This window comes from Antennarius striatus, chromosome 7 (genome assembly GCF_040054535.1).
Source record: "Antennarius striatus isolate MH-2024 chromosome 7, ASM4005453v1, whole genome shotgun sequence".
Taxonomy (NCBI): Eukaryota; Metazoa; Chordata; class Actinopteri; order Lophiiformes; family Antennariidae; genus Antennarius; species Antennarius striatus.
Window position 1 is genome coordinate 10704662 of NC_090782.1, and position 14743 is coordinate 10719404.

At 42.4% G+C, this 14743-nt stretch overlaps 1 protein-coding gene across 4 annotated transcripts in view; it reads left to right on the forward strand.

Annotated features, from left to right (window-relative positions):
• Positions 1 to 14743, forward strand: part of palld (palladin, cytoskeletal associated protein) — a 57522-nt gene that overhangs the window by 31414 nt on the left and 11365 nt on the right. For 3 of the 4 annotated variants that reach the window (XM_068318882.1, XM_068318885.1, XM_068318884.1), the window contains exons 8-11: positions 36 to 59; positions 1520 to 1639; positions 2683 to 3172; positions 4363 to 4398. In XM_068318882.1, coding sequence (XP_068174983.1) covers positions 36 to 59; positions 1520 to 1639; positions 2683 to 3172; positions 4363 to 4398 — 670 coding nt within the window. The remainder of the gene's footprint in view (positions 1 to 35; positions 60 to 1519; positions 1640 to 2682; positions 3173 to 4362; positions 4399 to 14743) is intronic. The other variant, XM_068318883.1, reaches the window with a different exon arrangement.

Consider the following 14743-nt stretch of genomic DNA (forward strand, 5'->3'; position numbering starts at 1 on the left):
TTCCTCTTGTCTGTCTATAACCATCTATGAATCAGAGCCTCGATCTGCAGCAGAGTCAGGTATGTCGCCTCATCTCCCTACCAGTTCTACAAGCAACTTTGTCGATCACACTGATTTCATATTGCAAACCTCAGTCAGGTGTTGAAATAATTCTGGTTTTATAGTTGAGTGTGAAGTATCACATTCAGGTTCGTGATTTCACTGTCAGCTGGAGCCTTTTGCTGAGTTATGACTAGAGTTAATAAGTCTGGGTCTCACGGGACACTCCATTATCACCTCTTCTACAGGAGGTCTATGGGAAAGTCTGAGAAACTCCACTACACTCCAACATTTAACCACACACGGATAAACAATGACACACACGCTACCTTGTGTCAGACTGCCTCCCACCTGTGGTATTCGGGGGTCATTTCAGGTGTGACTTTCAGACTGTGAGTCACTCAGACGTGTGAGCATCAGTGATGTCTGTCTGTTCCTCATGAGAAGTTACATCCATGTCTGCTTGTCTTTCGCCACTGCTCTCTGTTTATCTGACTGTGAAGAGTGATTCAGCAGTCTACATTAAATGTCCATCATCAGGCTGCTTTGTTCATAATGATGTCAGCAACACATTCCTAAAAAGTTGGGACAGGTTGATGTTTATTGTTGTGTTGCATCATCTTTTATTTTAATAACACTCATTTCCGATTTGGTAAGAGACAGTAGGAATTGTGGAAGAGTTAAAGGTAACTTATGTCTCATTCTAGTTTGATTAATGATGTCAGATGCTCAACAGTCATGTTTCTATCAGGATATTTGATGCTAGGACCTGGAATAATTTGTTCTGAAGACTCATTGTTAAAAATGGTTAAACATGGTTTCGTTGTCCTGCTGGTTTAAACACGACGTCAAAGAAAGCACATCTTCTGGATGGTAGTAAATGTTGTTCTAAACCCTGTATATAACTTTCAACAGTACCATGGCTTTCAACACCCCCTTCATGCTAAATGAGATGCTTTTGTACTTTGTATTGTTGTTTTGTAACAATGTGGATGGTACGTGAACAATAACATCCTCAAATTCCCTGCAAACTGAACACTGGGAAATAAAATGTTGAATTATTTACTGAAAAAGAGGCGAACCTCTTCCTGTTTCTGCTCAATGTCTTAGCTTCTCGACGTTGTCTTTTTCATCCTCATTCATGTTACTGTCAATTGTTTTTGATGAACCCCTTCAACTCTAAAATGGTTCAATGAGATGTTGTTGAGTATTACAGTTATTGTTCCTGTCCCAAATTTTTAGAAATGTATTGTTGGCATTAAAGTCATAATAGACATATATTTATGAAAATCAATTAAGTTAATGAGGTGTGGATGTATTATTTTAAGGTTACTGTTTTCACTAAAGTCGAATTTCAGTAAGGATTATGAAATCATACCATTCTGTTTTGGTTAATGTTTTAGTTAGTGTCACAACGTTTTTGGAATCAAGGGTATAAGGTTATGAGTAGTTTTATGTTAAATTTTTTTATTTTTTAAAGAGGAGATCTGCACGCTAGTGATAGCCGAGGCCTTCCCAGAGGACGGAGGTCTGTTCTGCTGTACTGCGTCCAACTCATATGGCTCCAACAACAGCCAGGCCCATCTCACCATCACTGCAGGTGAGACCAAATCCGACGGGAGATGTCCAGTGATGATCCAGTATTTAATCTAGTAGCTGATCATTTAGGCGAATTATGTTGTGCTGAGTCCTAACCCTAATCCCAACCCCAATCCTAACCCCAAACCTAACCCTAACCCCTAACCCTAACCTTGACCCTGACCCTAACGCTAACCCTCTGTCAGGAGATTTGCTAACTGTTGGCTAACTTATCTTTACACAATGGTGGGTATTGTTGATCATATTTTCTCTTCTTGATGGCTTGATGCACAACTTGGTGTGGCCATACCATAATTGTTTATGTGGTTCCAACAGCGACTGTGGATTAACTGTTTCAACAGACCCGTCCCAACAAGGAAACAATGGGTTCTGAATGAATCATTAGATGGGCCTTGTCTGATATTTTGTTGGGCCCACAACAGACTATTGTAGCTTCCAGAACCCCAGACCATTCTATACGATCGTTCATTTGTATCTCAAAGATTATCCCTAACGTCATTGATTACCAGCAAGTGAGTCAACAACTGCTTGGTAAAGCATTATCAAACTAGACATGATGTTCCACCAACATGACAGAGCTTTCATCCTCTCTTCGTACCTCCTGACTAACACATTACTAGGGACTATCAAGCTAACATACCTAAATACACCCAACAACATTCAGCATCTTAAACCAGTCATTAATCTTAGACTGAGTCAGAGTCTTAACAGTTAATAGCAGTCCATCAGAAACCTTTTGGTCATGTCCCAGACTTGGCTCAATTCTATAGTTTATGAGCATTTAATATAACCATCATGTTCAAAGGGTCTCTATCGTCAAATATTAAGATTATCTGCAAGTTGTGACTGAATATGGATGAGAGTTTATTTGTTTGAAGTGTGACTCTGTAGCGAGTGTGTATACTCGATGTATATGTACCAATGTGTGTGTGTGTGTGTGTGTGTGTGTGTGTGTGTGTGTGTGTGTGTGTGTGTATCCGTATTTACTACTTTACATTTGAATCCAACATGTTCCACTTCTGTCCTGCTGGTTTCTCTCGGCAGCTGAAGACTCCTCCAGTAATGGAATATCCAGTGATACCTCAGGTTTTGAAGATGCGGCATCCTTCCCCCCTCCTCCCCCGCCCACTGAAATCAGCCTCCTAGAACTGCCACCAAAGATGTCGCCTCATCCCAGCAATGCTTTCCACATCAGGGAACTTGAGATCTGGCCTAGTGTGTCCTCGCTGCCTCCAGTACAGATGGGTCCAGAGATGGAGGACAAGAACAAGGACAATGGGTCTATACACAATGGCCAACCCCCAAATCCACCATCACTTTCTGACCTGTCAAAGTCAACCACACCACCTCTACCTCCACCTCCACCTCCACCTCCTCCTCCTCCTCAACCTCAGTCTGACCGGATGACAGATGTCCCAGTCACAGCCCAAAGTCCAGCCCAGGTGGCACCAGACTCTTCTCCGTCCCCAGGCAGTCTGTCACCATCCCCTGGGAACGACGGCCCTCCGCTGCCTATAAAACCCAAACCAAAGCTGTGAGTACCTGTTGTATTGTTGTGTGTCTGTGCCTTGGGGGGAGGCTAGCCAAGGGGGGTGGGGAGCGGCAGACTGAGAGGACTGTCTGAGTGGAATTATCAAGTCTCCACTTTGTGAAAGGGTGAACAGGGGAATCCCAGGCATCAGAAACAAAAGCGCTCCCTTCCTTTATGCTAGTGTCAATGTGGCATCGTGTTTGCCAGGGAGAGTCTGCCAGCTGCTGCCTGTCTGTGGCTGAAAACAGATCTGTGTGGCTTTTGCTGGATGGCTCCCATTGTCTACCTGACCTCAGTCGGCATGAACAGCCCAGGACAGGGATTGTGTGTTTTTCCCTGAGCACCTTCTGTGTTCTCTATTGGGATCAGGTTGGGTGTCACTGTTATTAGACAAGAATTTGGCACTAAATGTGTTATTTTCAGGATCTTTTGAGGTGTCTGTGGTGGGCAAGCCTCTTGTGCATGGATTTGGATCTCATTCGCTGATGCATTTCTTTAAATTAAAATGCATTACTGATTATAAATGATGGAAGAACATACACAGATATATGCACTGTGTTCCAACAAAAAAGTTGGTTTTAAAATATTAATTTTGTTGTTTTCTCTATGTTTACATCTTCTCCCATGCGTGCTGGGTACTAGAAATGTCAGTTATGTGGTCACCTGGAGATCAGCAATAGTGGATCTCAAGCAGATGCATGAAAGAACATGGCAGCTGACAGTTATCCCAGTCATCAGTTAAACAACTAATGGAGTTGTTTTGGTGCTAATTAGCAATTTTTAAAAAGGTTACTAGTTAAACAGTGATGTTAAACATTATGCTTGTTCAAAATCAACATGTTAGCATATGCTGATAACAGCCTCACAGAGCTGCTAGCATGGCTACAGACTTGTTTTTGCACTTTTTTTATGTATCAGTATTTCTCCACATAGTTTGAGGTTTTTTTTTTATTACTTTTTTCTAATGCCTGTCAGTGTATTGAAAATTGAGACCAGTGTATCCATCATCAGTGGATGTTAACTCTGTTGCTCTGGGTCATACCAGGCTGCAGATTAGAGGTTGGATTCAGTGCAGTGAAGCTTAACTCTTGCATTGCCCAATCTGCTGCATGTGCACTGGATCTGATTCGTGCTGGGGGTGCTGCAGTATTGTATATCTATATATTTATGACTTTTTAATTTTTTGCTTCCAGAGCTGAGAATATAGAGGAGGAGACAGAAAATTACAGGTAAATATTTGTGAGTGAGGTTGATGCACTGGCTGTGATCTGAGTGACGCCACAAGTGGCCTCATAAACAAAATATGATGAAAGACAACGAACAGAAGCAGGCGTTAGAAATAAAGACAAATGATATCACTGATTTATTTCATATACTGTAAGTCAGTTTACACCATTATTTTAGAAGAGGGGTAAAAGAACTGAGTGGAATCAGATGATCATTTACCTCACTTTAAATTAATTGTACATGTTAGTTTTTAGAAGTAGCATAACCCCATCATCACATCTGTATTTAGAACCAGTTTACTGTTGTACCAGTTTTTGACGAACAAGCTGTTTCTAGATCAGATTCTTCTGCTTGATGAATGAGTTAGGAGTGCTTTGTCTCTCAGTTTTCATCCACAACAACAAGGATACAAATAATCAACAATCAACTCCCAAATGAGAAGCAATTAGGAAGCACACGCCTCCCCTCGTCTGCACCTCCTCTTTAAATTCTGTAATTACACAGTAAAAACAACCATTAACCAAAGGTCACCTTTCTGCCAGACCTCACTGATTCCCCAGGTGGGAGCAGCGACTGGTGTAAAACCGCTGGGCTTATCACTGAGTTCATTGTATCCTGATAGTCATGTGGCGCGTGCTGCAGACTCACACAGCACGCTATTACTGATTTGAGAGTTGTATGCTGTTACGAAACATCAAAAGCACACAACTAACCCTGAAGCCTTTGAAAATGGTCCTGGTTTGGTACTTTATTTGCTTGGTTTTCTTACATTTTATTTGAGGTTTTGTTAACGAAACAGTAACTTTCTAAGAAACTTCTGCTGTAAATTCAACAGCAGAGTGGAGACCAGGATCTTTATGGTGTGTATTTTTAGAAGACGGCAATTACAAATAGTTTTATTACATTTATACAAACAACAAGTTCACTTTGTTCACTGATTTACTTTTATTATTATCTGAATGAGAAGTTCACCTAGTGAAAACCTTGAATGTCTAGACCTCAGTACTTGTGAATTATTATTTTATAAGTCTGGGTGTTGCTACATTTCAGGTTCACTCACTCAAATTGTGAAATAAAAAGCGAAGTAAATGTTCCTCAAGTGGACAGCCCAAAGGTTTATTCTGGGATTGTGTTGCACCTCTATTAGTCATGAAGGGACAGCAGTCAATTTACATTACAGCCTTAACACCATTGCTTGCAGCTGCTGGAGAGATGGAGTATTCATGTTCGAAAATCTAGAATAAATCCTTGTAAATTGTTGGAAAAACATGTCGGAAGCCTGTGTGAGGGATGATTTTTGCTTCAATAACACTGAGCTGATGAGACGGAGGAAGTCGTTGTGTGACTTGGCAGCGGGACGGACGGCAGGAGAAACAGTCCTGCTGTTTTCTCTTTGCTGGCTGTAGGGAGAGCAGGTCAGTCGCCATTTGGGCCTGATTGCATTGAAGGCAGACGGCAGGATAAGAATCAGAGGAAATTCTCAGGAGAGCAGCCCCTTGGATCCAAAGTAACCCCCAGGTTTAGACAGAACTTTTTTTGAGAATAGTTCTGGAAAGCAAAGCTACACAGATACAAATAATATTTGGTGTCTACATTTCGGTTTGTTTCATGGATGTTATTTTTAGACTATTTTAAGCACGATAAAGTTAAAAACGGATTTTGCTTTTTGCCAGGATTTTATCTTTCCTCCGGCGAACTGAGGTTTAAGCATACAATGCAAATAACCTTCGTACAGTAAATTTTCAAAAGTTTGGCATCATTAATATAACTTCTGTTTTTTCTTCTTTCCTGCTTTAATGATAATGGTGGCATAGATTAAAACAGTAAAACTCCAAAGAAACCAAAGAATTGAATGATTCAAAGTTTGTATTTATTGATCTCCCAACAGAGGGGCATGACGGGATGGAAAACCACTGTAACCACTTCATCTGATAGAGGCTTCACTTTAAGGTAGTTTCCCAATCTCGAAAGAAGTATAAGTGAGCATGGATCATTACTGATCTGCAGTGGTGCCACTGGGCTCTAAGTATTTTTATATTATTTTTTCTGTTTTCAATACAGTGGTTGTAAGGTCACCAGACCTGCATTTCCACCACGTTACACCAACACTTCTTGCCTCAACTTGTCTCGGCTTGGTATCGGGTGCTTTTAGGTGGAACACCCACTGCTCCTTCATCACATTTAAAGAGAATGTCAGGGTGGAATAAAGATGCACGAGTCTCGTGTGAATGAGGCTATTGAGAATATGTCCCACATTTCGTATTACTCTCATGCAAAATTGACATTATCTTAAAATGAGTTTCTTTTCTCAATAGTGATTTCATACATTTCTTTTTTTTATTCCAGTTAAATTGCTGCTTCTCGCCTATGTACAAGTTATTTTCATACAAAATATTAGTTATTTATAAGAAGAATTCTTATAGTCAAAAATCATGAAAAACAGCTTAAAGTTATCTTGAGATTGAAGCCAATTTGATTTTGTGTGCTGGTCTGTAAGACAAACTAGGATTCTTGCAGAATGACCCACATGCCGGCAGAGAAGATTTATGAACAAAAAGATACACCATGAGACGATTCATAATTGAGATGGATCAGACTTTGCACCCCAGCATGAGGTCATTGCTGCATGTTGGACGGAGTTCCAGTCCCTCGTGATGTAACAACACAGCTCCTCTTTTGTTCGGGGCCCTGCAGGGATCGGCTGCACACGTGACCATTCATAAAGCCACATCGTAATCTGTGTTTGAATACAGTCATGCTCATGCATGTGAGGGTTTGTGAGTGTGTGTTGATAGATGAAGTGTTGGACTGCCGTGTCCAGTGTCAGCATTCGTATGCTGATAAATCAACACGATGGTGTCGGATTTCACAAGAACTCTTTTTTTCTTAATGCCACATCCCAGCTGGAACAGAAGGAAAATGCATGCAGTTTGTGATCTTAAGATTTTTCTTAAACTTGCTCCGCTGTTGAAGTGTGGTTTCCATTTGGACTCCAGGTTTTAGGTAACATCTACTTACAGTGAAGAGAAGCATTAAGACAAGATAATGAGCAACCACTTCAAGAGATGAGAGACACTAGACTACAAGACGAAGGAGAAGACAGACAGAAGTGTCAAGCTAAGGCAATACATTGAAGGTGTGACCACCACAATACTGAGCATGATAATAGAGGAAAAGCATTATATTACAGGCTGGGATAATGTCTGGGTGGGCGTCACACACCAAGCATGAGTAGCACAGGCAACAATTATCCTCAAACAGTTCCAAAGTTAATCTCTCTTTCATAAACCAGGAATCATCTCTGACAGTTCAAATTGTTTTCTTGCACGTATTTCATTCCACAAAATTCTTATAACTGGCCACATGTCTGAAGAGGTTTTCATGCTCTCTGCAATACAGTATGTACAGTATATCCCACACTCTAACCTTCGTAGGCTGGTAGATGTCGTTTATGTGGGTCTTAACAGATCAAAGTTCATCCATCCCGATAAATGTGAAATGACGATAAAGATTCTACTCCAGCTATCTGAAGTAGAAGAAAGAATTTTCAGCACTTGATTATGAGGAGTTTGGAAATTCTGTTTTAAATGTAGGAAATGCGAAGTAGCCAACATCATCAATCCTGTTTGCGTCAAGTAGAGAATTACACAGACTGCAAACTGGGATATTCAGAATTATTAAGAATTATGTATGTGTTCATTATGCACACTTTTTAAAAAAACAAACAAAAAAAACAATAACCTTTAACAAGCAATGTTGTTTTCCTTCATTGTTTTCCTTCAAATGAAAATGGAAACAAATGTTAAGATTAATTTATTAATATTAAAAGCTATAGTGATACATTTTATTAACATATTAAAAGTCACATCTTGTCATGCCATCATGCAATATACATTATTGTTGTTAAACATGCTAATCTGCTAACATTGGTCTGCTTCAGTGCCAGCCCTCTCTTTATTTCTACGCTGGACATACACCGATCCCAGGCCTCAGGTCGGAGTTGAAGTCACACATTCACATCATTGGGTGCCGCTAAACCATTTCACCTTGTTATAACGAATCTTGTCAGCTTCTGTTTTCCTATGCAAGGAACAGCGTGAGGCATGACATCACTTCTGTTGGCATGAGATAACTTCTGTACTGTAAAACTTTTCTAAGTATTCGTGATTCTTTTATATCTCCTCCATAACATTCAGTCAAGTTGACTAGCAGTTTGTCAAATGTGACTTTTGCAGTCCAGGCATGAATTTATTGCATCGTCTGACGATTGAAATCATTTAATATGATGTAATTACCGATTCAAGCAATAGTTGAATTTCTATAATTAATAAATGCTTTCAGAAAGACAGGAGTCCTAAACACAAAGGTGCTGAGTTGTTTAAGCACACCAGAGACATTGCTGACCACTTTTATGGCCACTTTTATGTTTTACTTTAGTGGTAAAGAGGAGGATTAGCCTCGTCCACTTTTGCATGCAGGGTGACCTTATAGCATTCAATCCATGCTGATATAACTGCCTTACCACTCAGATTAAAGGATTTCTGCAGTAGCTGCAAACTGCTTTAACCCCACTGAGGCTGTTGTCAGGGGGACAGTGTGTAAACTGAAGGCAACAAACTGCACTTTGCCAACAGGCCTCATCTGTCTCCCACTGTCACACATGTGTAACGTGTGTTTATAGTGTGAAGCCTCAGCAGGTGATTGGCTGTCCTCATCTGCACTTCTCTCTTGATAACCAGTCTACCAGGAGGATGTGTTGGGCTTGTTGTACAGAATTTAAAGCAGGTCCTATATCCCTCTGTGTTGCGTAGCTGAATAAGACGTCCAGCTGCCAGGATACGTTGCATATCTGCGCTGTGACTCAGAGCTTCCTCTCAGCAGTGTGTTTGTGTTTATGAGGTGTAAGTCGTGAACTCTCTAATGAAGTATTAACAATCACTTTCTTGTCGAGGTGTTGCTTGCGGTTTTATGGATAGTGGGAAACATTGGAGATAAACCACCACATATGGCACTGGCTACTCACACGGAATTTAGCTTGAGGTTCTTTAAGCATCAAAATAAATATGGGCGTCAAATACTGGCTGATCAGTTCATTAATTAATATCTTTCCAAATAGCTTTCCTGAAGGCAGGTCCTAGAGGTTTCTGATCAAATGTAAAAAAAAATGTAGAAAGAGAGCTTGCTGTCATGAAGGAGAGAAAGTGCTTGGACAACAGGAAAAAAGAAAAGCAAAATGAAGTCACTCAACAGCAGGAAAAGCAGATTATTTCATATCAATCTCCAGAGTCAGAGATGGGCAGTCCTTAAAAGGACATGGGAGACACAGGATTGGCTGAGCCACCAGACCATCTAACCACCAGATTGGTCGGTTGGGCTAGAATGACCTGCATGGAATGGAGAAACTTTCCAAATAAGGAAGAGAGTTGCTGGAGCTGACCTTCATTACACAGACAGAGGCTGGAGGAAAGAGGGGTGAGCAGAGGGAAAACGGAGTGATGCAAACACGCAGAGGGACGAGGGGAGCGAGAGACCCGGGTGTATGCTTGGGAGTTGACAGCATGGAAACTAGCAGGCCTCAGTGATCCCCTCAGAGAGAGAGGACTCCTTCCTCAGTAAGAACACCCTGGTATGTTAAACACTAGAAACACATTGGTTAAATACACGTTACCGTAAACACACACACACACACACGCACACACGCACACTGAGAATCACATTGTTTCCGGATGAGGTCGATCAGCCTCCTGTTAGATCCTGACCCCAGCTGAGCTGTGGGTTGGAACAGTGTGTGTGTGTGTGTGTGTGGCTGCATGAGTGGTGAGACTTAATCTTCCTGCAGACACCACTTCCACTTGTGGATTTTACTTCGAGCGCGTCACAGTGTAGACACACTCGTGAAAGTAATGCAGATTCGCTCTGACTCGCCTCTCAGTGTCCGTGAGTCAGTCAGGGAATGACTCGCACCTCTAGAGAGAGGGGGGGACCCTCCGCTGATGGCTGTCTGACCTTTCCCCAATACGCCGACACAATCACACACCACCAACACCACAGTGGACAGGATCCCGGGCCTCCTGCCTCCATCAACACTCTGTGACTCATCAGAGGCCTGGAAAACACACACTGGCTCTAAATATAGAAGCATTACACACAAAAATAGAACTGACCAAATTCCAGAAACGGTTTTGTTTAATCGAATAAGAATGAAGGAGAAAACTTTGTGATTGAGGAATTGAATGTTTGTGTTTTATGTCAGTGAATGAAAGCAGATCTGTGGGAGTGTTTTCACACACAGTGGCAGACGGACAAAAGTCCGATGCAGTGTGTATTACATAAAAACACCACGTTCAATACACTCAGCATACAGGTAATAGTAACAGATAATCGTTCTCTGTCAGAACGTGGGTTTTATTTCCAGGCAGGGTGTTGTGTCAAATGCTGCTTTACAATGGTTGCATTTAATTTGAGTCACCTGAAACTGACATAACTGCTCATGTGATGAATTTCTTAAATCTATCTTCCTTTCTTTCCCCTCAATCATCACGTTTGGTGTCAGGAAACAATATGATTTGAACACAAAAGGAATTTTTCACAAGCAATAGGATACTTCTGTCTGTCATTCTGCTTTTCTATGAACTGTCCTCAACCATAAGTTAAATGTGGGAGCTTTTATTCTGAAAGGGGTCAGTCTCAGACAGGCTATTTTATTGTGAAGAGGAGGAGCTCCCAGACTGACTGACTCATGCAGAGGGAGAGAGAGGGAGCGAGAGCTTCTGTCACAGTCTGGCTGCTCACAGCTCTATATATGCTGCTCATACCTGGGAGAGCAGCACTGCAACACACTTTACTGCTGCAGGGAAATATCAGCTCCGCTGCACCGACACCACAACACCAAAGGTAAAACTTTAACCTCAGCAGAGGATGGCTGCGTGTTTGAATTACACAAGGTTGATGATTCAAAGATAGACTCAGTGATGCTTTACTTTGACTTTAGACTTTGAGCCCCTAAAAAACTTTTAAAGCAGTTTTGGCCTGAAAATGTATTTTCTTCATAAGTTTTGTTATTGTAGTTGTGCTATTATTATTTCTTTAAAATTTCTTTTTAAATTTAAAGATACTACAGACAAATAGTTGCAGCTGAATTTGAATTAGGCAGAAGAAAACCGAGGATATAAGAATGTGTGTTTCTGCTCTGCTGGACCAGCTTGTTGTTATTTAAATCATGTGTTTTCCGGATGGGGTGAGTGGAAGCCATTCATTCATGGGATGCTCGGGTAAAGGCAGAGAGTCCAGGCTGTAGGGAGAAAGAGTGGTATCCCTGTGTGGTGTTGTGACTGGGATGCAGACCTACACTGTTTATGTGGAGGGGTTCGGTTGTTTGCAGAGCTCCTCACTGGAGTCGGAGGGATTTGTTAACACAATGGGGTCTGTTTAGTAAGAAAGCTTCAAAAACACTCCCACCGGCTGATTTCTTCTCCCTCTCTACTGCCTGTTTCTCCTCTGGCTCTTCCTTCCCCTCTCCACTCCTGCTGCTAATCCCATTTGATGGCGATGTCTTTCCCACTCCAATCCAGGGAAGAATGTTTTCAGCATTCTTACAAAGAATGAAAAAAAAAGTCTCAGATGAACAGAGAGAGCAGAAATTTGGAGGAGTGGGGGGGGGTGGGGGTGGATGGATGGATGGAGAGAACCCTCCTCACCTACACGAGGATGTGAAATATGAGCCCAGTTAGAAAGCGAGGGCGAGAATAAAACCAGGAGAAAGAAACTAGGGCAGGGAGAAAGTGGGTGAACGGAGCAGCAGAGAGCTGTTGCCTGGAATTAAAAAAAAAAACAACCTCTGCTCCTACATTTAAAGGGGGGGGGGGGCACAGTCTGGTTCTGTTTTATGTGGTGTGTGTGCAATTACAGCCAGAGAATGAAGACGAGGGAGGGCCGGGGTACCAGGGGAAGAGAGGAGTTGAAAATAAGGAGAACAAAGACAGAGGGAACATGCCAGCTGATGAGGAAGAGGCTGATGAGGAAGAGTAAAACACTCTTTCGTATGTGGGTGGGACACATTGAATATTGTGCTCTTCCAGCAGCAGCAGAGTCAGACAGCCTGAGATTATACTGAGATGCTCTTGGAAACTTGGAGCAGCTCCTTTTTCTTTCCTGCTTTCTGTCAGGAGGGGTGTGTGTGTGTGTGTGTGTGTGTGTGTGTGTGTGTGTGTGTGTGTGTGTGTGTGTGTGTGTGTGTGTTTGTGTGTGTTTGTGTGTGTGTGTGTGTGTGTGTGTGTGTGTGTGTGTGTGTGTGTGTGTGTGTGTGTGTGTGTGTGTGTGTGTGTGTGTGTGTGTGTGTGTGTGTGTGTGTGATGTGGAGCATTCTCTTTAGACTCCTTCATGCACAGTTTGGATCAGTCTGGATGGTTTTTCCTGCATCGTCGTGTGTTACAGTTGCGATGAGTCACTCTTCTCTATAACTGTTTCATCATTACAAACGTAAAAACATTTCCTCGTAATAATGAGCCGGATGTCTTCAGATTTAACTCCTGCTCAGGGGCGTCAAACAAGATGTGATGAGGTAATATTCAGCAGTGAGGAAGCTGTGCAGCAGGTGTGTGTGTGTGTGTGTGTGTGTGTGTGTGTGTGTGTGTGTGTGTGTGTGTGTGTGTGTGTGTGTGTGTGTGTGTGTGTGTGTGTGTGTGTGTGTGTGAGCAGAAAGCCTCTAGGTGATTACTGCTGCGTTCTGTCACAACCTCCTATCCTGAATCACGGTCCTGATGAAGCGGTTTGAGGGTGTGTGTAATGATCTAAAGCAGGGTTTCCACGGCTGTGTTTGTGTTGTAGGTGTGATAACAACTCCGGTGGACTATTTGGATAGAATTCATAAGGTCACACTGTTACCTAGCGACAGGTTTTTGCAGAAACAAACATAAGGAGGTGTAATGCAAACACACTGCACGCCTATAGACTGAAACCAGCCAGAACACCCAGTAAAGCCTTGACCTTGTTCCAGTCGCTGCATGGCCAAGGACATGCCTGGTTACTCCTGATCTCATTTCTTTTTTTTTTTCTGTTTCTAAACACCTTCAGACTTTTAAAGAGAACAGACACATCCTCAGTTTGCTTCATGTTGTTGTTTACAGAGGGAAATCCCTCATTACTCCCTGTGTACACTCCGCTACTTCCTACCCCCCCGACATGCTTAAGCTGGCCAAGTCTTCTTTCCTGCGGAGTGAAGGAGATGGGCGGTGGATAAAGGTGTGGATGGCCCCCTGGGCCACTTCATAGGTGGTGCAGCATCCGATGATTATCTCACCAGCGAGCAGGACCAAATAAACACGACCATTTGAGATATTTAGGTGTGTTTTTATGAGCGTGAGATGCCTCTGGTTAAGACCCACTGCATCTGGCACACCTCAACTGACTGATACATCACCGGCCTGTAAAACACACTTTGAATTATGTTACTTTAAATCCCTTCCTGCATCTGTTTATTGAGCTCTACCGTGTAGAAACCAGAGAGACAAAGTTACTCCACACCAGATTGATCTTTGCCTTTACTACCCTTCTTGTTTTTTGTTCTCTCTGCCTCATTAAAGAATTTATAGACAGGGTCCTACCCTAGGAAAGTATTTTCCAGGATCGAAATGGGAAGACAAAACTGCTTTGTCTATTTATACCAAAATTAGGGCAAAAAGAGGTGCTGTGGGAGCGACATAAGGGGAACAGTGTTTTATGGGACAATGTCTCTCATCAGAGGATGGCGCTCTGTGGACCGGTTGGCCCAAACCAGACCAGACCAGTAAAGCACTGGGCCGCTGGCATAGGCACAGAGGAATACTTCCCTCCTAATTCATCCACCACAAAGAGAGTAAGAGCAAAAGAGAAGTGAAGGTTTGGTCTGCCGCTTGACCCATTTGTAGATCGCTAGTCACGGTTTACACAATACACAGGTCAGGTTTTACAACGGAACACAGCTGGGATGAAAAGGAAGGACGTTGAGTCCACACAGCAACCTCGTCCTGGTCTCTGTGGTCTGGGTGATGGGAGCTGCAGGGTCTGGGTGAACCCTGTCCTTTGTTTGATGTAAATCTTTAAGTGGGCCATAAAACTATTCATGCAGCTGCAAATTATACGAGCTGACCTTTTCACGCAATGTGATCACACACACACGAGCGCTCAGGAAACACTAACGTGACCAAACTGAAGTTTAACTGCAGATTCTATATATAGAAAGCACCTTTTAAGGTGGTTCATTTAAACACACCGCCTCATGATCGAACTTTTATATATTCAACCATCTTAAAAGCAGAGCCCCTAAACAGTGCCGTGCTTTTCTCGAACATGCCTTCCCCATGTGTTGGA